The sequence below is a fragment of the Gorilla gorilla genome, chromosome 13, assembly GCF_029281585.2.
Source record: "Gorilla gorilla gorilla isolate KB3781 chromosome 13, NHGRI_mGorGor1-v2.1_pri, whole genome shotgun sequence".
Classification (NCBI taxonomy): Eukaryota; Metazoa; Chordata; class Mammalia; order Primates; family Hominidae; genus Gorilla; species Gorilla gorilla.
This window is the reverse complement of record NC_073237.2, coordinates 66,763,471-66,785,773: the sequence shown is the minus strand read 5'-3', so window position 1 is coordinate 66,785,773 and position 22,303 is coordinate 66,763,471. Positions and strand designations below refer to the sequence as shown.

The following is a 22,303-nucleotide window of genomic DNA, read 5'->3' as shown; positions in this document are numbered from 1 at the left end:
ATTCCCATTTCTACCGGGACTGAGAGAAAGGTCCCTTCTCTTGCGTCAATTTCAGTTGGTTGGTGTGCTTTCAGGAGTTTTGTCTTGAGAAAGTTTCCAAGGTCACATCTTGGCTCAGAGGGAAAAAACATCAAGATTAATTGGCAACGTCTGTCATGGATGCAAGATGGGGTATTGTTGGTTTGCCGTGGAGATACACAACAGCGTCTAGAGGGAGATTCTCTATAGCTTTTGTCAAAGACCAGACCTATTGCTTTTACCTGGGCAATTACCAAAAACCAAAAACCAAAAAATCTATATTTTCCCTCTGTCAGTTTTTTGCTCTCACAGGAGCCACCCTATATTGACAGGTCATGATGACACTTGATGAGGTCTTGACATAAACAGGAAAATAGACACCCAGTGAAATAGAGGAGCTGTAACTCACAGAATGTGGCCTGACATTGCAGGTCACATGTGCAGTGTGTGACATCCATTTCTGCAGGCATTCAGCAAATGTTTATTGAGCACCTACTACGTGCCAGGTAGTGTTCTAGAGGCTGTTTAGTGAACAAAAGAGACAAAAATCTTGCCCTGTGAGGCTTATATTCCAGCAAGGGATGTCATTGACTTGTTATTATAAAAGTTTATGTATGAAAAACATTTCAACCATTGGAAGGCTGTGCTCCAAAACCCCCACAACATCTATAGGGAGGGCTTTCTTACTATCATCCATGTACTTTGGCAGAATTCTACCTGAACAACCTGTTAATTTGTTCCAGGAGCCCAATCATCTATTTCTACTTATTAATGCATAGTTAACAGAAATAGCATTTCCAGGCTTCTGCCATGTGATGTGTCAATGTGACCCCCATAAGTAAACCATAGAGAATCTGAATCTCCAAATGTTTGATCCCTTCTAATTTGCCACTGCTGCATAGATGTAGCCTTCCCATTCTGTACCTGCATGTGACTTTGAGGCCCTACGACTTAATCTTAAGCTATGACCAGCTTCTAGAATAAGTTTTCTTCACTTTAACTTTGGCCAGGTGCTTGGCCAAAGTTTCCCAGCTGCATTAATCCTACAGGTTTGATAATAGGTCTAATCTGTGTCGTTAGTTTCTGAGTCAAAGATCCCACTTGGACAAAATTCGAGCTTTATCAGTATAGGCGCCTTATTTTACACTTTGGGGAAGAAGGGGAGCAGCATGGCCTCTGGCTCCTGGCAATAATTCAACCTTGGTATCAGATCAGGTTTTACATCCCGCATTGCTCCTTCCAATCTTTCCATGCCATTCCAAGACTCCAAATGCAGTCTCTCAGCAATGAGGTGCCCAAAATATGAACATCGCTTACTACTGGCTTGTGGACAAGGGCTAGAGGTGGGGGTAATTGTATCAGTCAAGACTAATTACAAGTAACAGAAACCCAATTGAAATTGACTTAAGAATCTCACGGTTTGTATGACTATAGAAGGCTGGTTTTAGGCATGGCTGAGCCAGGAATCAGTTTCTGTTCTCTGTGATAGAGTCACTCTTGGGCAGGCCTTCTCTACTTGGTAGCCTTACATTGTATTGTGAAAAGAGAACTTCTCTTTTATACTAGTTTCAACAAAAGTTCCAAGGCTGAGGCTTATTGAGCTGATTGATCAGGTGTGGGTCACATGTCCATCCCTGAACCGATCACTGCAATCAGGGAATAAAACACACTGATTAACCTTCTCCTAGATTTGGCATTGAAGTTCATTTCACCCGTACTTCATGGACTGAGAGTGGACAAGGGGTGGTTCCACAAAAGGAAACTAGGATGGGGAAATATACACTGGGCAGGTGGAACCAGTCAATATCCACTAGAAGGACTCTGTACTGACTGTCACCATGAAAGAGGGAGGTGACAACATGCCACTTGGTATGGAGGTGGTACTGACCATGCATTTGCCTTTTGCAAAAGGACTGAGAGAAAAGCCACCCAAATGTCAGGTCCCAAAAGCAGGGAAGGAGGAGGCCCAGGGGAAGTCACCAGCCTACATTTCCTAAACATCCACCCATGTGCCATCTTGGGTGCATGTCCCGGGGGCATTTCTCTGGGAACATAAATCTCCAGATACTGGTTGGTGCTATATGACAATCCAGATAATTTATTCCCCATCCTGGAATCTGCTGCTTATCAGGGCTTTAAGGCACCAGTTCATCTTCATCAGTGGTAGACATCTGTAAGCTTGAGTCATAGCACTTTTTAGGGTGGTAACTACCCAGAACAAGGACATCATCAGAAACCATTATAGAACAACATTTTGCATTAACTGCTGCATATAATGCTGTTTATTTGCTGATATTACCAAATGAAGGCTATTTCTTAACTATTCATTTTTACCATCATCATCATGGTAGCAAGGATCATCTAATTCACGTATATTGCCCTTACTGCTGTAGAAACTAGATGATGTTCCTCAGGCTGGTCCTGACTGCCAGACTGCTCTGTATGGCCAGGCTAGAGGGACTATCACAGTTCAAATGTGAGTGCTTCCTCAGAAACCCCATCCAAGCTCATATCACACAATAATGCAATGCTTTGTACCCTTGCTATGTCTCTACCAAATTACAAGTTCTCTAAGAACAGGAAGCATCTCTCTAATTCCCAATATACCCTGTATTCAGCATATTATAACCACTGAATACATGTTTGTAGAGTAAGCGCTATTCTTAGTGATTGCAAAACAAAGGGGAATAAAACATAGTTCCTGAGAAGCTCAAAGTCTATCAATTACAGAAATAAAAATACCAATCATGACATCAGCTAATGTTCATCGAGTGCTATGTGCTAGATACTGAACTACATACTTTGCATGCATTATCTTGTGTAATGATCTTGACAGTACATTACTTGACAGTAATATACCATTATTACTCCCATTTTACAGATGAAGAAGCTAAAGTTTATGGACAAAGCTAAAGTCAGATCATTTGAAAATGGCAGAGTCAGGGTTTTGAGGGGGGGTTTTTGTTTTTGAGACAGGGTCTTGCTGTGTCACCCAGGCTAGAGTCCAGTGACACGATCTCAGCTCACTGCAACCTCCACGTTCCAGGTTCAAGCAATTGTCCTGCCTCAGCCTCCCAGGTAGCTGTGACTACAGGTGTGCGCCACCATGCCTGACTAATTTTTGTATTTTTAATAGAGACAGGGTTTTGCCATGTTGACCAGGCTGGTCTCGAACTCCTGACCTCAGGTGATCCACCCACCTCAGCCTCCCAAAATGCTGGGATTACAGGCATGAGCCACTGCACTCAGCCAGAGTCGGGGTTTGAACATAATACATGTTCCTAACCACTAAATTAATACTACCTCTGTTAAAGCAGGATGAGTAAAAGGTGGGGGAGGCTGGAATAAATTAATACCCAAAAGATTGGCAGGAGGCTCCCGGCACCAAACAAATCAAATCCAAGATTTGATTTGTTGACATCAAATCAAATCTTCAATAAAGATATTAAGTTTCTCAGGAAGGTACATAATGTTAAAAAAAAAAGATATTAAGCTGGTCCAATATTTTAATTAGTGAGGGCCTTTGAGGAACCAAGCAGAGGAACTCAGCAGAGACCTGGAAATATGTTGATGGCACTTTCTGAAAGTCCATGGAAATGCACATGGACCACTTGAAACAAGCAAGCACCTACTGTTCCTTGTTTCCTCTCTCAGCTGGGCACAGGGCCCAAGTGGAGGAAGTGTCTTCATGGCCTTCCCTCAATATAGGGTCAAAAAGAGCAAGATAAATGAGCTCTGCGTCTCACAGGTTTATTTTGTATTCTCTCAGAATAGTCAAGAAATGGAGATCAGGGAACACATTTGTAAAAATCATGTAAGTTCTCTAACTTAACCCCAAGCAGTTATTTCTGCTCTTTGTTGGCGTCTACACAGAGATCTGAGCAGGAGCCAGAGGAAAGGGCAGAATAGACAAGTGACCAGCCTACCAGACTGTTAGGCTGGGAGGGAGTGGGTAGAGTAGGTGCGAGAATCTTCGCAGAGGAGAGAAAAACAAAGCAATGTTTCCATGAGGCCTGTGGCCAAGTGGGTAGCAGAGATGCTGAAGTCTGGTTGAGTGTAAGAAGATTCCTTGCCAAGCTGAGGGCAGGATTTCTGGAAAGAACCTAAGAAAGGAGCTAATGACCCCTCAGAGCTAGGACTATGCATCACAAGTAGGCCTGCAGAGGTGTGGGAAATGTCTATTAGTGTCCAACAACAAGATTGTGTCCCCATGATCTCCTGTATTTATGCAACATTCGTCCTGTACAGGTGCATGTGGATGTGCTATGTGTATGCACTGAGCCAGATGATGGGAAATCTTGAGGAGCAACCTTCCACCAGGAATCTTATGTGGAATACAGACGAATAAACTGGCAATGGTGATACAGTGTGAGAGACCCCCAAAAGGGCAGGCAGAGGGTGCTCTGGGATTGTAAGGAAGATACCTACCCAAGTCCTTGCTGGATGGGGCAGCAAGGGAGCTGGGTGGGCTTTGGAAAGCCAGGTGAGCACTAAAGAGTGAGCAGGATTCACCCAGGTGAAGCATGGGAATGGGAGCAAGGTCCAGAGGGGTCTTTTAGAAGCCAAGCAGCAGCATGGCTCAAAATCAGGAAGTAAGAGAGCGCATGGCATTTCTAGGAACTGCAGGAAACTCAGTCCAGTTTGTGCTCAGAGGGAGAGGTGGGAGGTGGCAAGACACGGCCCAGGGCCAGGCACTCTCAGAGTTTGACTTCATGCTGAAGCCAGGGGGCCTTCGTTGCTGAGTTTTCCTTCTAAGGGTGGAAATGATCAGGACCTCTTACAGGGCTGTCTTGGGTGTTTCGTGCCACAACCGCAATAATAAAAAAAAGATTCTTGCTCCTCAAAAATGCCTGATTCTGCATCCAATCATCTTGGCAGGCAGAACTAAAGGAAGCACTTTGGTCCTCTTTTCTTAGCCATAAAAACCAGGTCTTGGTGTCCTAATGTTATTAAAATCCTCATAGGCTGAGAAGATGCATTTTGGGCCTCAGAGCATGTCAAAAATTACATAATTTTTCCAGCCTAATTCTAGCTCAGTGGGCTCAACTTTCATGGCAATTGAGAATTACCTAGAAAGTTTTAAAAGAAATGCTGATGCCTGGGGCACCCTCAGGGATTCTGATTCAATTGTCTGGAGCCAAGCTGGGCATTGGTATTTTTTAGAGCTCGCCAGGTGATCCCCAGGGCAGCCAGGGTTGAGAATCACTGTAGAATGTGCAGCCTAGCAACGGAAACTCTTGAGAAAGGAATGGACGCTTCTTGCCAAGTACTCCAGCCGAGTAGATTCTGGGTCAACTTTTCAAATCTTCCTGGCCGATCATCAAAGCAGCCTGTGGCAACTGCTGAGACCTCTTGGTGCTCCTCCCACTCCCCCCAACTGCCTTTTACAGGTAGATGTAAAGAGCCTTGTTCTAAAGCCATTATAGGGGGCTGGAGAGGAGGGCTACCTCACCCATGCCTGGCACCTCACGGCATCATCTGGCTTCCTGAGCCACATTGTCTGTGCAGCACTAAGAAGCTTTGTCAGGGATTTTTTTCTTTCTTGCATTTACCCGGAAATTCCAAGCAGGCCTCATTAGCACATTACTCACACACAGCCAATCCCACATATCACCTTCCTCCTCACCCCCACCTCCAGGCTTTTTTTTTCCCCCCATTTGCCCATTTATCCACTGCAGTTAGGTTTTGTTTCCTGTGCCCTGAAAAGCACACTTTTGGAATGGAAATGCTGCTGGAATAACAGGTGTGGCTGTGAGCTCCATGATCATGGCCCATCACCCCTCATTGCCCTCCTAATGAAATCCCATCCATCAGGAGCAGAGAGCAACAAGCCCTCTAAATACTTCCCAAGGCACTGCCCTGTGTTGTTCCTTCTGTCCTGAGACAGCAAATCGTTAGCTGGAGCTCCCAGGTTGTTTCTTGCAGCAATTAACAGCTGCCCTGTTGTTAATTCCCGATCAATAGTCCCGAGATGCTGCTGCTCTTACAGCTGTCAGGCTGACAGCCTCTACAGCACATTTTGAAAGTAACTTGCCAGTGGTGGGACTTTGTTCTCCCTGGGCACACCCAAGAAAAGTTCTCAATCAGGCTTCAGAAGAGCACCAAGTGCCCCTCACCCAGTGTAGGGGCCTAGCAGCAGGGTGAGCAAGCAGGTGGCTCCACCCCCCTCTTCTGGTCAGGTGATAACTTGGGGAGACTGTGGAACCGAGGCCCCCCACCACCAGAGTAGCAGCCCCTTGAGATATTCATGAAGCTCTCATTTTTCAATTTTGGCTTGTTTGGAACTTTTTTCTGTTTGAGGTGGCTATATATTTCTTCCATCTAAAACCCTCATACAAATCCATCTTTTTATTCTTTTTCTAACTCAAATAGCCAGTTTCTCATTTCTTGTGTGTGTTGCTCCCTCCAGCTCCCTGTGGACAGAATGAGACCCGAGAGGATGGTAAAATAATCCAGCTGCCTCCCTGCAAGACAGGAGCTTGGATCGTGCCGGCCATCATGGCCTGCTACCTCTTAGTGGCAAACATCTTGCTGGTCAACCTCCTCATTGCTGTCTTTAAGTAAGTGGGTCCTTCGGAGCATGTGGGATGGATGAGGACAGCAGGGGTGAAGGGGAGTTGATGCTTCAGAAAACAGTGGGTTTTTCTCACTTGATTCTCCTTGGTCTCTATTTTAGCAATACATTTTTTGAAGTAAAATCGATATCCAACCAAGTCTGGAAGTTTCAGAGGTATCAGCTCATCATGACTTTCCATGAAAGGCCAGTTCTGCCCCCACCACTGATCATCTTCAGCCACATGACCATGATATTCCAGCACCTGTGCTGCCGATGGAGGAAACAGGAGAGCGACCCGGATGAAAGGGACTACGGCCTGAGTAAGCTTCAAGCAACAGCCGAGCTGCCACAAATCAGAAATCCCTACCACTTCCTATAGGCAATCATGCAGAATTGCATGCCCACCTAGTTCCTCCTGCCTCTTGCAGGCTGCAGACAGCTCTGAAGGCTTGGAGAGCATTGGGGGATGAGGGAGTTGACTTGAATGAGAAATAATGTCAGAAAGAAGATGGTAGAGGCTGAAATTGAGCACTCTTAGCCTCATGTCTTTCTTAAAGAGATACAATCAGTCTCCAGCAGGGCTATTTTAGAACCTTCATAAGTTCTAAGTTTCTTGCTTTCCAGAGATCTCAACCCAAAATACATCAATGATATTAATATGCCACCCAAGGCTACATTATATATAATTTAAGCAATAACTTCTGGACCTATAATTTTTTCTGATCTTAAACATTTTCCTAAACCTTAGGGGTTGTGCCTAGATTGCCTCATGAGAAGACCAGCCCTGCTTTCTGTTACTCAGAGGACAAAACGGAAGACCCTTCACCATCCACCTTCCAGCCCAGTGTTTCTAAAAGGAGGTTCTATTAGCATTGAGGTGGAACAATTCCTTGTTGTGTAGGATTGTGCCACACACTGCAGGAGGTTTGGCATATCCAGCCTCCACACATTAAATACTGGTGACTCCTGCAGATTCCTAAATACCCTTTGGGTACCACGCTCCATTAAGAACCACTGGGAATCCAATCCCATACCAGCAAGCTCCTACGGTTTCTCAAAGTGTGTCAAACAGGCCACCTACATCAAATCTACTGAACAAGAGCCTCTGGGATTATAGCCCAGGAGTCTACTTCCCTCTGTGTGGTCACCAGTATATCTAAGGTTTGAAACCAAAACGATTTGGTCAACAGCTTCTCTAAATCTGAAGCTCTGAAACTCTTAACACCCTCCCTGACCTTGCAATGCCCAACTTCTTTTTAGACATTTACATTAGAGAGACCTGGGAATTCCAGAATTCACTGTTTCCATCTGAAACACAAATTTAAGCAAAGAGAAAAGTTGGAGGGGTCGGGGTGGATGACCTATGAAATAAACCCTAAGCTTCTCGACTCAGGAACTCTAGCCAATGTGGAGGAGCATGGGATACAAAATCAGGGGCAGCGGGATGCTCTAATGAATGATAGCCTGCAGTGGATAACATGCTGAGGGCTAGCTCAGAGTCCCAAAATAATTTACAATAAAGCATGAGTCATTTGTGGTAGAAGAGGAACTCCACTTATCCAGAGAGCTTAGGAAGGGGGTGTTTGTAAATACAATGCAGGAAGTAGGATGGTCCAGAGATCCATTTCCTTCCAGTGCCCACCCCCTCAAAGAAGGCCAGAGAACCTGAACAAGCCAGACATTGGGCTAGATGGGAGCCAGCTGCATGCAGTTCAGGGTTTTCTTGTTGTTATCACCAATGGTAGCAACGAAAGCATTGCCAGGTCACTGGATGCTCAGAAGGGAGGGACAGCCATGTCTGCTTTCTCAGAGAAGAAAGATTTTAGTGCTGTGGCTGGGTGGAAAAGGGTGAAGGTCAGAGACAAGGGCCCTGCATTGTATGAATCAGTCAGGGAAACTGAACTTTTCACTATCCATCTGTAGCCTTAATTAAAAGAACCCAGGGCACTGCCAAGTTCTGGCAGAGGCTCAGACAAAACACTCTGAAATGTACAATTTAATTTTTATTGTTAAAATTTGATGTGTTAATGGAGTTTTAAAAAATAGTATTTTATTTTTGTTAAAAAGGCGTTACATATAGCCAAAGAAGTTAAATGAAGTGCCAGCAGAATAAGTGTTAAATATACTCCTTTGAGTCTCAAATATAGCAATAGCATAGCAGCAATAGCAATCGTCTGTGCTTTGAGGGCCTCTCTAAACTGCCTCTTTTCATTCCCCTCCCTCGAGACTAGTGCTCTGCGTAATTTCATGAGTGAATCTCAAGTGTCCCCTGTGATACAGGTCTTCCTCACCTCAGGAAGCCTCCCATATTTGACAAGAGCAGTCTAATTTCTGGTATTTTCTTTTCTCTCATTTGCTTTTACATTCATACTTTCCATGCCCCAGGCAAATTCAGGCTAATGTCCCAAAGCAAGCAAGAGCCACCTCAGCAAACTAAATCCCTGAGGGTCCAAAATCCAAGGCTCCAAATATTTGGGACAATCCCTATCACATCTCGAGGGCATGGGATTAGAAGAATGACTTGTCCCATTTAAGAACTGGCAAAGCAGTTCTCTCCCCATAACCCTGATTCATAAACTTCTTAAAGGTTCAATTTTCCATTGGGCTCTTTCTACTGCTATATCAGTTATGAATCCATTTACCTTCTATTAACAGAAACCAGGCTAACAATAATGCAAATAAATAAGGCTTTATTTTTCTCACTTAACAAAAAATGAAGAGCCCAGAGCTCAACAATGGCTCATTGAAGTCAAAGATCCAGATTCCTTCTATTTTTTAGGCTCAGCTATTCCTTTTGTGCTTTCTTGTTTCATGGTCACAAAATAGATGCCTCACCTCCAGTCATCACATTCATGTTCCAGGCAGGAAAAAGAGGAGAAGGTGAAAAACTGTAGAAAGAAGCAACCACATGTCTATATTTTATCAGGAAAGTAAAATCTCTTCCCAAGACACCACTCCTCCCTGCAGCAGACTTCTTTTGTTTCTTGGCCCAAACTGGGTCCTCGTGGTTGCTGCTAGCTTCAAGGGAAACTGGAAATGTTTGTGTTGGGTTTCTAAGCTCAGTAGCAGGAAAGGGAAAAAGGAGAATGAGGTTGCAAAAGGGCTTTTAGTAAGGCCAATCAACAATGTCTCTCTGCCACACCCCCAGCCCAGAAGTTTTTGAGCTTTTAAGATACTCTAGGCTCTGAATAACTTCCCTTTCCTTGATTTAGCTTTTTCCCTGGCCTCACAACTTGCCTAATTCTACTCAGCTCCTGCAGTAAACCAGATATGCTCAGGTGAACTTCAGAGACCCATAATAAATTTCATGTTCAGAAAGAAGACAGTGATGCAAGTTGCCTAATTAGATTTGGATTTCATTTGAGACTTAGCAAGGAATCTAGGCCCCTTTTCCCACCTAGATTTATACTGAGAATGTCACTAGGCCCACAAATCAGATGCCATCGCTTTTACTTCTCTCCCTCAAGGCTTCCTTTTTTTTTTCCCCCACAGAGCTCTTCATAACCGATGATGAGCTCAAGAAAGTACATGACTTTGAAGAGCAATGCATAGAAGAATACTTCAGAGAAAAGGATGATCGGTTCAACTCATCTAATGATGAGAGGATACGGGTGACTTCAGAAAGGTGTGTTCTGTGGACACCTGCCTCCTGCAGATGTGTTGTGCCAAGGCATGCTTTATCCATCGAATTTATTCACATGGTCACACAACAGAGATCTTTTGTGTTTGTTTTTATTGTCTGAGAAATCATGGAGCTTATGAGAGAACAGAACATTGCCCAAAGTATCTATAGATCAAAATCCCAGACTTACAGATCCTAGACTTCTATAGCAGGCAGTAGCAGCTGTCCTCCCAGACAGAAGAGAATTTTGAGTGTAGGACAGGCCTGAGGTTGCTGGCTCAGATCAGAAATTGGGAAGTTCTGATCCAGACAAAAACCAAATGAGACTCAACCTGACTCTAGGCTCTCCATTAGTTTATGTTTTGTGTAGACTATTGAATGTCTTTTCCAGAGGAGTTGAACAGCCCTAGTGCCTGCCTTATATGGGTGCCCAACTCCTTCTGAATAAATGACAGTAACAGAGTTGTAAATTAGCTAAAATAATAATTAGGATTTTTCCCCAGAATTGTTTTGTTTTTCCTTTTTACAGAACAAGATGAAAGCAAAAAAAAATAAAAGCAGATTTTTCTACTGAATGGTTATATACATTTAGATCTTATTGGCCAAATAGTATAGCCAGCAGGGCTATAAGAAAAATCTTCAGTCTGAAGGATACACCTCAGGGTATTAAAAAGAGAGAGAGAGAGAGAGAGCGCAAGATCTTCAAATAAAGAGAATTATTTAAACCTAGTAAGTCTAGCTTTATGAAAATACACTGACATTTTCTTATTTTTCTTATTTTGCTGTAGACTAATAGAAACTTCATTCCAGGCTGGCACATTCAGAACCTAGCATTTGGGAACCACTGTTCCGAAGGACACCCAGAATATTACGAAACATAGGTGTAACTTTAAATTTTAAGCATTTGCAATATAAAGATGGCAGAAGCAAATTAGAAATAGTGTAGAAAGGCCTAACATATTGACGACTTTAGTCAGAAAGACTCAGGCTTTTAAGATTCAAGGCAGTCACCTCCAGTTTTTATGAAATGACATTTTGTCTGCTCATCCACTTCAGACTTCTCTAGTGGCTCTGTAGGAATTACCTAAATGGTATATTTTGTCCCTTGCCCTTTCTTTCTTTGAAGAATTCAGTCTATGTAAGTAGGTATATACACATATGCCATTAAGTGATAGTATCCATCGGTACTCAGCCAACACTAATAAAGTTTAAAGCCACGCACAGATTTTATACACATCTGTTGCTGCAAAATAGACCATTTTATGATGATATAATGTAAAGCAATTTTCTGGCAAACAGAAGAAGAAACTAAAAGTCTGAAGATATTTCTCATTCTGAGACCTTGAGAAAGCTATTTATTAATGGACATATAACCATGTGGTTCCCCGGAAATTGTTCTATGTGGACACACTACCCATTGCTCAGACATGTTTACAAAGCATTTGTCTACAGGCCTTTGAAATGCTTTTTAAATTCAGAAAAGCCATAGACCTGGAGGGAAAGAGAGGTAGGGAAAAAAGAGTGTTAAGATGCAAGGAAGGCTTTGCCTCCCTAAGGAACTAGAACGAAGAGGTGCAGGCACCAGTGCACGTGAATAAATTGTGACCATTTCACTAATTCTTTCTGAAAAGAAACAAAAAGAAACTATAGTACATCCGCTTGAGCCTCTGGCCCCATGCCTGCAAACCCTTTAAGAATACTCCTTCCCCAAGGCCCTGTTCCTTTCTGGGTGATTACAGAGCTCCATCCTCAAAGAGGATGGCCAAGGTGAGCAACTCTCAGAAGTCCAGGACAGAATGTAGACCCACCTTCCCTGTGTCCTAGGCTTTAGACTGATCTTCTGGAGTAACAGGGGCCTAAAAGACCAAGATCACCTCAAGACCAAGCCCAGGTGCCAGAGAAACAAACCTAAGCCAGGCTTCATTCTGCTGCTTCTGTTTGTGTGGGTTTTGGAATTTAAATGCTGTTGTTGTCGTTGTTGTTGGGTTTTTTTTTTTTTTTTTTGCATTTGTAAGTGAACAAAAGACAATGTCTCTCAACACTGAAATTGCACTCGCAAAACAGAAACAGCAGGGGATGCACAAGGGAACAGAGATTAACCAAGGGAAGAGTAGATCCATATTACCAATCTCAAACATCTTCTAGAACATGTCCTTTCTGAGTGGAGTGGCAGGTGAAATCACCTGTCCTATTTACATTTGATTGAGCAAGAGAAAGGGATAGAGACATATACACATATGTATATGTATGTATATAAACACATTTGGAAAGGTATATATGGTTAAATTTACCTAAATTAGCTGTGTATATTCTATACAGTGTGTAGAATATTATATAATTTTACATTCATATTAGATAACCCCAATAACAGAGATTTGAAATCAACAACATTAAGAGCTGCCTTTTTGTCCTACTAAAAGCCTTAGGAAAAGGAGTTTCTTTACAGAGTGAGATTCATACTCCTCCTCCTGCCACTGCCCTAAAACACAAGTTATTTATACGCGTTGTATTTGCGTGAGTCTTCTTAGAAATACAAAGATACCCCCATAATTATCCATTTAAATGGATCATTATTCAATCACACTTTTGCATCACAGTGGTATGTAAAGAGCTAAATACAATATTCAGGAGATCATTAACACCTCATAGGAACCTGATTCTGAAAAATCCTTGTCTTTCCCTTTTATATACCAATGACCCTGATGCATCTAGAGCAATACAATTCTAGAGTATAATGCACCAGTAGAGTAACCAATACCCTCTGCTTTATTTGGGACAATATCTAACTAATGATAATTATACTCAAATAACCAAGCTTTTCATCTATTATGCAACATTGGTGACTGGCTTTTTTTTTTTTTTTTCGATGACGAGTTGTGGACTCTTGGCTGAAGATAACCAATTCTTGAAGCCTGTTCCATCAAATGTTGTGCTCACTATCTTTTTATGAGTTCAGTTCTGTTTCAACATGTGAATACCAGGCTTTCACCATTGCCAGGCAGTAAGCCACGCACTAAGGATCCACAAGGCAGGCCTCAGTCCTCAGGAAACATGCAGCCTCATTGAGCTCTTGTGTGCATCCCAGCAGGGATGACCAGAAACATCCAACCCAGTGGTTCTCAGTCTTTAACAGGTCTCAAAATCATCTGGAGGGCTTGTTACAACACAGGTTGCTGGGTAGCCCCCTTCCTACCCCTAGAGTTTCTGATTCACTAGATCTGCAGTAAGGCCTGAAAATTGCACTTCTAAAATGTTTCCAGATGATACTGATGTTAATGTTGATGCTGCTTGTCTGGGAACAATACTTTAATAACCACTGATGAAAACCAATGGACAGCTTTAAGTCCAAACTTGGCAGAGGATGGTGCTGAATTATTCACTGTGGAGCATATAAAATCCTGGCATCTTACATTTGGAAAATGTTCTGGAAGTCGCTGAGTACAGATTGCTTGTACCCAAAGCAGTTGTTTCCTCCACACACCTGATCAATGTCGACTTAACAAACATGTTCTGAGCAACTGGCATGAGCAAGGCCTGCACAGGAGGAGGGGATATAGGAACTCTACTTTGAAAGAATGCATTCTCTGGTTACACCCAACCTTGATTTGAACACCTCCTGGAAAAGAGAAGAAACTGCCTATGCTACCAGTCTTAGGAATGAATACAGGAAAAGACTTTTCTCTCTGCAAATTAAGGCCGGGTGCAGTGGTTCATACCTGTAACCCCAGCACTTTGGGAGGCTGAGGTAGGCAGATTACCTGAGTTTAGGTGTTCGAGACCAGCCTGGCCACCATGGTGAAACCCCATCTCTACTGAAAACACAAAAATTAGTCAGGCATGGTGGCAGGCACCTGTAATCCCAGCTACTTGTGGGAGCTAAGGCAGGAAAATTGCTTGAACCCAGGAGGTGGAGGCTGCAGTGAGCAGAGATCGTACCACTGCGCTCTGGCCTGGACGACAGAGCGAGACTCCACCTCAAAAAAAAAAAAAAGAAAGAAAGAAAATTAAAATTCTTTTCTCTCTGAAATAATATTTTGCATATGTGAAGATCATTGTCATCTCCCCACTGTGCTGTGTCTTTTCCAAAGTAAATATCCCAAGATCATTTAATTGCTTATCCTGCTTTCCAGCAGATCATCTACTACCCTGCTCACTTTCTCAGTAGGCACTTTAAATTGTCAACATCCTTTAAACGTGGTGCCTAAGTTAAACTCAATTCCCTGTGTTGTTAGAGTCTAGATTTAATTCCTTTATCCATTCATTTACTTTTTTTGAGCACCTACTATGTACTTGACTAGTACATATAGAGTAGGACAAGGAGTTCTCTCCACGGTATAACGGAAAGAACACAGTATAATGTGCATAATATAGTATAACAAAATTTTAATACTAATTCTGCAATAACTAGCTATGTGACCTTGAGCAATTTACTTAACTCCTCTTGAGCAATTTACTTAACTCCTCTTAACCTATGTCCCCATTCATACAATGGAGTATTAAGACCTAACTATAGAGTATTAAAAGTTATTGAGAGGCATATATGAGGTATTATGCTTTCAATAAATGGTGATGATTATTATTTTTGACCTACACATTAGGTATGCTATAAGATTATATTACTAGTCTTAGCAACCAAATAACATCTTTGGTTCAGAGTACACTTTCAATGAATTAAACCAGGGCTTTTTTACATGAACTGACTCAATATCCTCAAACTTCTTCTTGTGAAATGTTTGTTCCAACCTAGAATCAAGATTTAGTATTCATTACTATAAAATTTTTCTTTTATTCCCCCCTTTAGATCATTATTTCAGCACCTCGAGTAATTTTGGATCCTGATTTTTTCATCTAGTATATTAATTTTTCATCCTATGCATTTTAGGCCATCTTTTGTTTGATAACCACACTTACTATATCTTAGACATGGTTCCCCAAAATGTTCACAAGCACAGATCAGGTGAACTAAGTCAGAGGACCACTGCATGACTCCAAAAAATGTCTTTTGTGACATCAGCTCATTGCTCTACCATCTCTCCTTTGGTTAATTAGCCAGCTAAGTATTCACATTTCTCCAGGTGGCCCCGCATGTCAATCTCCTGGCTAACACCACAATGTACATCACAGATATTGATCATCTATATCAATATCTTGGTCTTGATTATCAGAAAAGGGGCAAGATTAATAATGATCTCATGCAGTCTCCTGTTAACTAACCTTATCTTTTTTAAGCAATCAAAAAACACCATCTGTTTAATTACCTACTACTGAGCCATTTTATAATGCTGCCCAGAATTTGTGTCAAATTTACATAATTTCTAGAATCTAGAAATTTTAAATATCAGGAAAAGCTTTTTTCTATCTCCAATTTTCTGGCATTTCTTTTTATTTCCCATTGGTTCTTAAGGGTTACCTACATTTTCTGGTGATCACAGTAGGGAGTTCTTTTTGGGTTCCTTTAACCCATTGAAAGCATACTTCAAAAAACGGTGGCTTGTGGGCGGCATCTGCCCACACAGGGCTGTTTTGCTGGACTTGCAGTGATTGTTAAAATTCATCCTGAATATGTCTTTGGACTTGGCATGCTCTCCACTGCCACAGAGTGAGTCCCTGCGTCGATCGTCTGACATCCTGCCTGCTTTACCTACACACTTGATCTGCCTGCCTATAGGCATTTAATTCCCAGACTCTTGATGAAAGCATCCAGATCATCCACCATCACCCCACCTGCCAGGCTTCACTTGTCAGAAGTTTGAGGTTTGAATTTTCTCCTTGATGGCAACATTTAAGCAAATGCAAGGATTTAGCAGTATTCCTAGTGTCATCTTTTAATCTAGTATTCTTTCCCAAGGCAGTAAGTTTTTTGCCCTTTTTCATTTTACCTAGATCCAAAAAGTGATAGAAACATAGCTATTACTAGTATATTCAAAGCCAGTCACAGAAAGACAAACATCACATGTTCTCACTTATTTGTGGGATCTAAAAATCAAATCAATTAAGCTCATGGACATAAAGAGTAGAAGGATGGTTACCAGAGGCTGGGAAGGGTAGCTGGGGATTGGAGAGGGGATGAGAATGGTTAATGGGTACAAAAAAAAATAGAAAGAATGAATAAGATCTGCTGTTTGATAGCACAATAGGGTGACTATAGTCAGTAATAACTTCATTGTATATTTTTAAATAAAGAATGTAAATGGATTGTTTGTAACTCAAAGGATAAATGATTGAGAGGATAGTTACCGCATTCTCCATGATGTGCTTATTTCACATTGCTTGCCTGTGTCAAAACATCTCATGTACTCCATAAATATATACACCTACTATGTACCCACAAAATTAAGTAAAAAAAAGTCAGAAAAAATAGTATGTTCAACTTATAATTTTTCATAACAATGGCAGAGAGAAATGACTTAGGATATATAAAATTCGTAAGTAATATTTTTTTAAATCAGTGTAAGCCAAAAAGCTGAGCTTCATCCACCTCCCACCGTATCTTTTTCCAAAGCTGATCTTTGGTCTCTCCATTAACTGAGTTAAGTTTAAACTTGTTTCTCTTTTTCTCCCCAGAGTTAATGAGAAGGATAATTAACCCAAAGGGAAGGGTAGGTGACCCCAAAGGACTTAATAATTCATAGATTAGATATCAGTCTGTGGATAAGCAGGAGTTTGCTTTAGCTATTCTGCATCATTGCCTTTGATTTGAAACCTGTTTACCCTTTTCCAACAGGATTGAGTTCATGCAATACGGGACTGCTTTTGCCCTCATCCTACATGCACCCCACTGCCAGCACTCAGGGAATGTCTGAAATTTAGAATAGGAATGGCCTGCCAATACTCTGTTATTTTACCACATTTCCTTTCACCACATTTCGAGGCTATCAGAAAAGAAGATAAAGTTCCATAAAATAGCATAACAATTCTTAAGAAATTGCATGTGGAAGCCAAAATGTTCTGTGCCACCAGAATCTTCTTTTGAATGCTGTTTTCCTTATCTCACTGGCTGAAGAGGCTAGTCATCATCTTACTGGGGTTTTGCACCCACCCAATGGGCCTTCTCTCATGGGTCACCCAACAGCTTTCCAGCACTCCATTGTGTCCCTGCTCTGATCACCACTTGAGTTATTCAGAAATGAGCCATTCGAGGTCTGGAGATATGAAAGAGGGACATTTCAATAAAGAGTTCCTCTCATAGCATCTCTTCCTCTCTGCAGTGCCTCTTTTTTTCTTAGTCACTGTAGGAGTCTGTCTCCTTAAATTATCCATAAATTTTTTATCATCCATATATATCTCCATTTTTATCCCACAAATTCTTTGATCAGAATCAGTTCTCAGTGACTACAATCATGCCTCAAAACTCTTGGTATATACCTCAGGCCTGTTTATATCTGTGACACCTGCCCATTTACGTTGAACTTTGTTTTGTTTGAGATAGGGTCTCACTATATCACCCAGGCTGGAGTACAATGGTGCCATCTGGGCTCACCACAGCCTCAGTCTCCTGGGCTCAAGTGATCCTCCTACCTCAGCCTCCCGAGTAGCTGGGACCACAGACATGTACCAGCACACCCAGCTAATTTTTTATTTTTGTAGAAACCATGTCTCCTCATGTTGCCCAGGCTGGTCTGAAACTCCTGGGCTCAAGTGATCCATCTGCCTTGGCCTCCCAAAGTCCTGGGATTACAGGTGTGAGCCACTGTACCAGCCTCAAAAAAATTTTTTTAAAGATTAAAGGAAGGCCAGGTGCAGTGGCTCATGCCTGTAATCCCAGCACTTTGGGAGGCTGAGGCAGGCGGATCACCTGAGGTCGGGAGTTCAAGACCAGCCTGACCAACATGGAGAAACCCCATCTCTACTAAAAATACAAAATTAGCCTTGCATGGTGATGCATGCCTTTAATCCCAGCTACTCAAGAGACTGAGGCAGGAGAATTGCTTGAACCCAGGAGGCAGAGGTTGGGGTCAGCCAAGATCGCACCACTCCACTCCAGCCTGGGCAACAAGAGTGAAACTCCATCTCAAAAAAAAAAAAAAAGATTAAAGGAACCAGTCTAGTTATGAAACAAACATAGGTAACCTTGACTCTAGGACTTTTTATTTCTTTTATAGCCCCTATATTAAACCCCTATCAGTTAGGTCCATGACCTAAGTGATCACACATTTCATGGTTAGTTTGTTAAACACACCCAGCATTCTGGGAGAAAATGGAGAAAACAGTCCATTATTGTTTTAGTCAAGTCTTACATTTCAGCCCATCTCAGAGCCCATAGGACAGTTAAGGTTTGACAAGAATAGTTGCTTGGCCCTGTTCCAACAGGCCTCCCTCCCCTGGTTCCATGCCCTGCAGCCATCCTTCTTCACTCTTGGGGCTCTCACCATGTACCTTCTCTCTTTCCCTGAAGAGACTCTTCCTCCTGTACCTTCTCTGCTTTCCTCTCATCTCCTTGGGCTACTACTCACTTTCTGTGTCCAGTTTACTGCCTACGTCCAGGCAACCAGGTTCTGATTCTGGACCAATGCTGAGTGCAGTGACTCCTGCCTGTGAAAATCCCAGCACTTTGGGAGGCTGAGGCGGGTGATTGATCACTTAAGATCAGGAGTTTGAGACCAGCCTAGGCAACATGGCGAAACCCTGTCTCTACAAAAAGTACAAAAATTAGCTGGGTGTTGTGGTGCATGCCTGTGGTTCCAGCTACTCAGGAGGCTACAGTGGAGGACTGCCTGAGCCCCGGGAGGTCAAGACTACAGTGAACCATGATCATGCCACTGCACGCCAGCCTGGGTGACAGAGTGAGACCCTGTCTCAGGAAAACATAAAATAAAAATAAATACTAAATAACAGGAGGCAGCATCTCCCTATGTTGTCCAGGCTGTCCGTAGTGCTGGGGCACAGTCATAGCTCACTGCACCCTCAAACTCCAGGGCTCAAGCCATCCTCCCACCTCAGCCTCTTGAGTAGCTGGGGCTATAGGGACACATGGCTTTTTAGGTCCTGACTCTTCTGTTACGTGTTTTTGGTGCATCAGCTCTGCCTCTCACCTACAAATTTTCTCTATAGTGTTGGCTCCTGGGGCTGAAGGTCAGGGGTGGGATGTGGACAGAGAGGACCCCACAGCACAGCCCATGGCAAGGAGATACTTCACAGCACTCAGACCAGTGACTACAGTTAGGTCAAAACAGCAACTTCATCTCTGTCAGTACCAACATTGTACACACTGGGCTCCAGAGAGAAAGGGAGAAGGAGAAGTAAACCTACCCTGCCTCTTATTACTATCCTAGCACTAGAGAGCTAGTGAGACCCAATACCTAAAGTATGTTAAGCAAAACATCTCGTGCTACAGAAATGCATGATCTATCCTCCTCCGGACTTCAATGAACAAGTATTTTATACACTTAACAAAGTTTATTGGCCAAGTGCAGTGGCTCATGCCTGTAATACCAGCACTTTGGGAGGCCGAGGCGGGAGGATTGCTTGAGCCCAAGAGTTCAAGACCAGCCTGAGCGACATAGTGGACCCCAGCTCTATAAAAAATGTTTCAAAAAATTAGCTGGGCATGGTGGTGCTCACCTATAGTCCCAGCTACTTGGGAGTCTGAAGCAGGAGGATCACTGGTGCCCAGGAGGTTAAGGTTGCAGTGAGCCATGTTTGCACCACTGCCTTCCAGCCTGGGTGACAGAGTGAAATCTTGTCTCAAACATAAATAAAGAAATAAATATAACAGATTGCATTGTAAAAAATTTAACTACAGTACTTGCAAAATCAAACTCCATAGGGCTAGATAGTGAAAAAGTAATTCCAAGTCTATGAGACACACAAACTTGTTATTGTAAGTAATTTTGTTTCTTGGGCTATGTTTATATGACAAAATGAAGTGAAAGAGGGAAAAGCTGTATTTTCCTTCTGAATTAGCTGTGTCAGCTGAGTGCATGGCGTTGAGTTTGCCAGATACAGAATAGCTCAATGTACAAGTCTTCTGGGAATACACCTGGGGATGGTGGCAGAGTGTGCCTGGCCCCTGAGATGCATTGGGTTGGTTATGGGGCAGCAGGAGGGAGCAAAAAAAAAAAAAATGACAAGCAGGGCTCTTGAGGGCAGGCTGGGACCTTTGGCTGGGTGAAGGGAAGCTGAAAGATAAAAGCAGAGTCGGGGTGGGGGGTCCTGAGAGAGGCAGAAATGTGCCCCAAGGCAGGGGAGTCACACCCCCACGCTCCTGGCCAGCAGGAGAGGAGGTTTTTAAGAAGTCTATAGGTCTCCCAGAGATCCACATGCCTCTTGTATTATATAACCTGCTTCTGGCATTGAAGTGTATGTGCTTCCCTAATAGAAGTGTTGCTGTCATTAAAACCTCACCACCACCCCCACAGACTGCAGGGACCCAGCCTAATTCCCACATTCACTGTGAAGCATATTCTGTAGCCATGGTCTTCCTGCAGCAAGTGCCTTAAGAATCAGCAGTCAAATGATTTACTTTGCATATTGGAAGGATTGGAAAAAGGAACTTTAATCCTCTCCAGCAAAGTTGTGCATGGGTCTCATTTAAATTCACCAAAAGGTTTGTCTTTGGACATTTAAAAGTGAAAGTTTGAGCTCAAATTGTAACTTGGCTTTGGTTTGTCCTTTCCAAGTTCATTTGAGCAAGTGAAAAATAAGGTATGATTTTATTTTTAATATGTGGCCTCTGTCTTAAATGGCCAGGCAGACTGAGTGACAATTGAAATCAAGTTCGTAAATGTCATTGACCCATTTGTTGACACCTGGCAGGTATTAGGTTGGCCACATAGAAATGAAAACAGGAATATGAGACAAACCATGCCCCTAAGAATTTCCAGGGTTCACACCTGTGATCCCAGCACTTTGGGAGGCTGAGGCACGAGAAGCACTTGAGCCCAGGAGTTCAAGACAAGCCTGGGCAACACAGCAAGCCCCTGTCTCTACAAAAAATTTAAAAAACAGCTAGCATGGTAGCATCCACCTATAGTCCCAGCTACTAGAGAGGCTGAGCCAGGAGGATCGCTTGAGTCTGGGAGGTTGAGGCTGCAGTGAGCCATGATCACACCATTGCACTTCAGCCTAAGTAACAGAGTGAGACCTTGTCTCAAACAAACTAACAAAAGGCAGGGCATGGTGGCTCACGCCTGAAATCCCAGCACTTTGGGAGGCCAAGGCAGGAGGATCACTTGAGCCCAGGAGTTTGAGACCAGCCTGGGCAACAAAGTGAGACCCCCCCCCCCCGCCATCTCTAAAAAAGTTAATTTCATTTAATTTTAAAAAGAAAAGAATTTCCAATGGGAGGATAGAGAGTTCTAGCAATAACTGTAATATAAGGCATCTGTGATCAGCTAACCAGAGAGGGAGAGACAGAGAGAGGAGTAGAAGAATTGACTTATTGACAGATACTCCAATGTTTACAACAAATTGCTTTATGCAATCTTGGTTAAATTCTTAATTTTTGCTTTTCCTTTATGAATGAAAGGATTGGATTAGATTAGATCAATCCTGGATGCCTCAGTAACTGGGCCATATTAATTCCTTTGGAGACACAACATTCTAAAAAGATTATCATGAATAACAAAAATTATTGTATAAATGCAAAATAAAAATAACCCCCATCCATGGAATACTCATTTTACATGTGTATTGCAATAAAAATAGCTAGATTCTAAAATTTCATTGCAAAATTCTGGGTAAAATCCTCAAAATGCAACATTCTCATTTTGTGGGGGACCCTGAGAAGCCAACAACTGGATGCTTAGTCAGGTCATCGCACAGCCAAGCCACAGCTAGGCCATGGTGGACTTGGCCCCACTCTACTTCAATAAGAACTGTTCCATTTTAGCGCCTTTTTATCAGGACTGTGCATTCCATTTCATTGAGGGAAAAGGGGATTGATAGCTAAAACAATAAAAAATCATTGGATTAGATAATCTCTAAAGCCTCTTCTAGCTCAAAAAGATTTGAATTCTGTGATTCTGTCACAGCATCAATGTCATTCTCTCCTCCCCAACCCCTCTCAACACCTGTAACCCGTCTTCCATTGAAGGTACCAAGGTCAGGCACAGCTGTGATCCCTTTATCCTTGCTCTCTAAAGCCCCAGCAGAGGAACCAGGCCGAG

General features: G+C 42.7%; 1 protein-coding gene and 1 long non-coding RNA gene across 22 annotated transcripts in view; one reads left to right on the top strand and one right to left on the bottom strand.

Moving 5' to 3' along the window:
- The window catches only part of LOC129524622 (uncharacterized), a 187,169-nt gene that overhangs the window by 42,697 nt on the left and 122,169 nt on the right, over positions 1-22,303 (bottom strand). The window lies entirely within an intron of this gene.
- TRPM3 (transient receptor potential cation channel subfamily M member 3) overlaps positions 1-22,303 on the top strand; it is a 903,328-nt gene that overhangs the window by 872,626 nt on the left and 8,399 nt on the right. For all 21 annotated transcript variants that reach the window (XM_055350775.2, XM_055350774.2, XM_055350777.2 and 18 more), the window contains 3 exons: positions 6,428-6,578; positions 6,695-6,894; positions 10,067-10,199. In XM_055350775.2, coding sequence (XP_055206750.1) covers positions 6,428-6,578; positions 6,695-6,894; positions 10,067-10,199 — 484 coding nt within the window. The remainder of the gene's footprint in view (positions 1-6,427; positions 6,579-6,694; positions 6,895-10,066; positions 10,200-22,303) is intronic.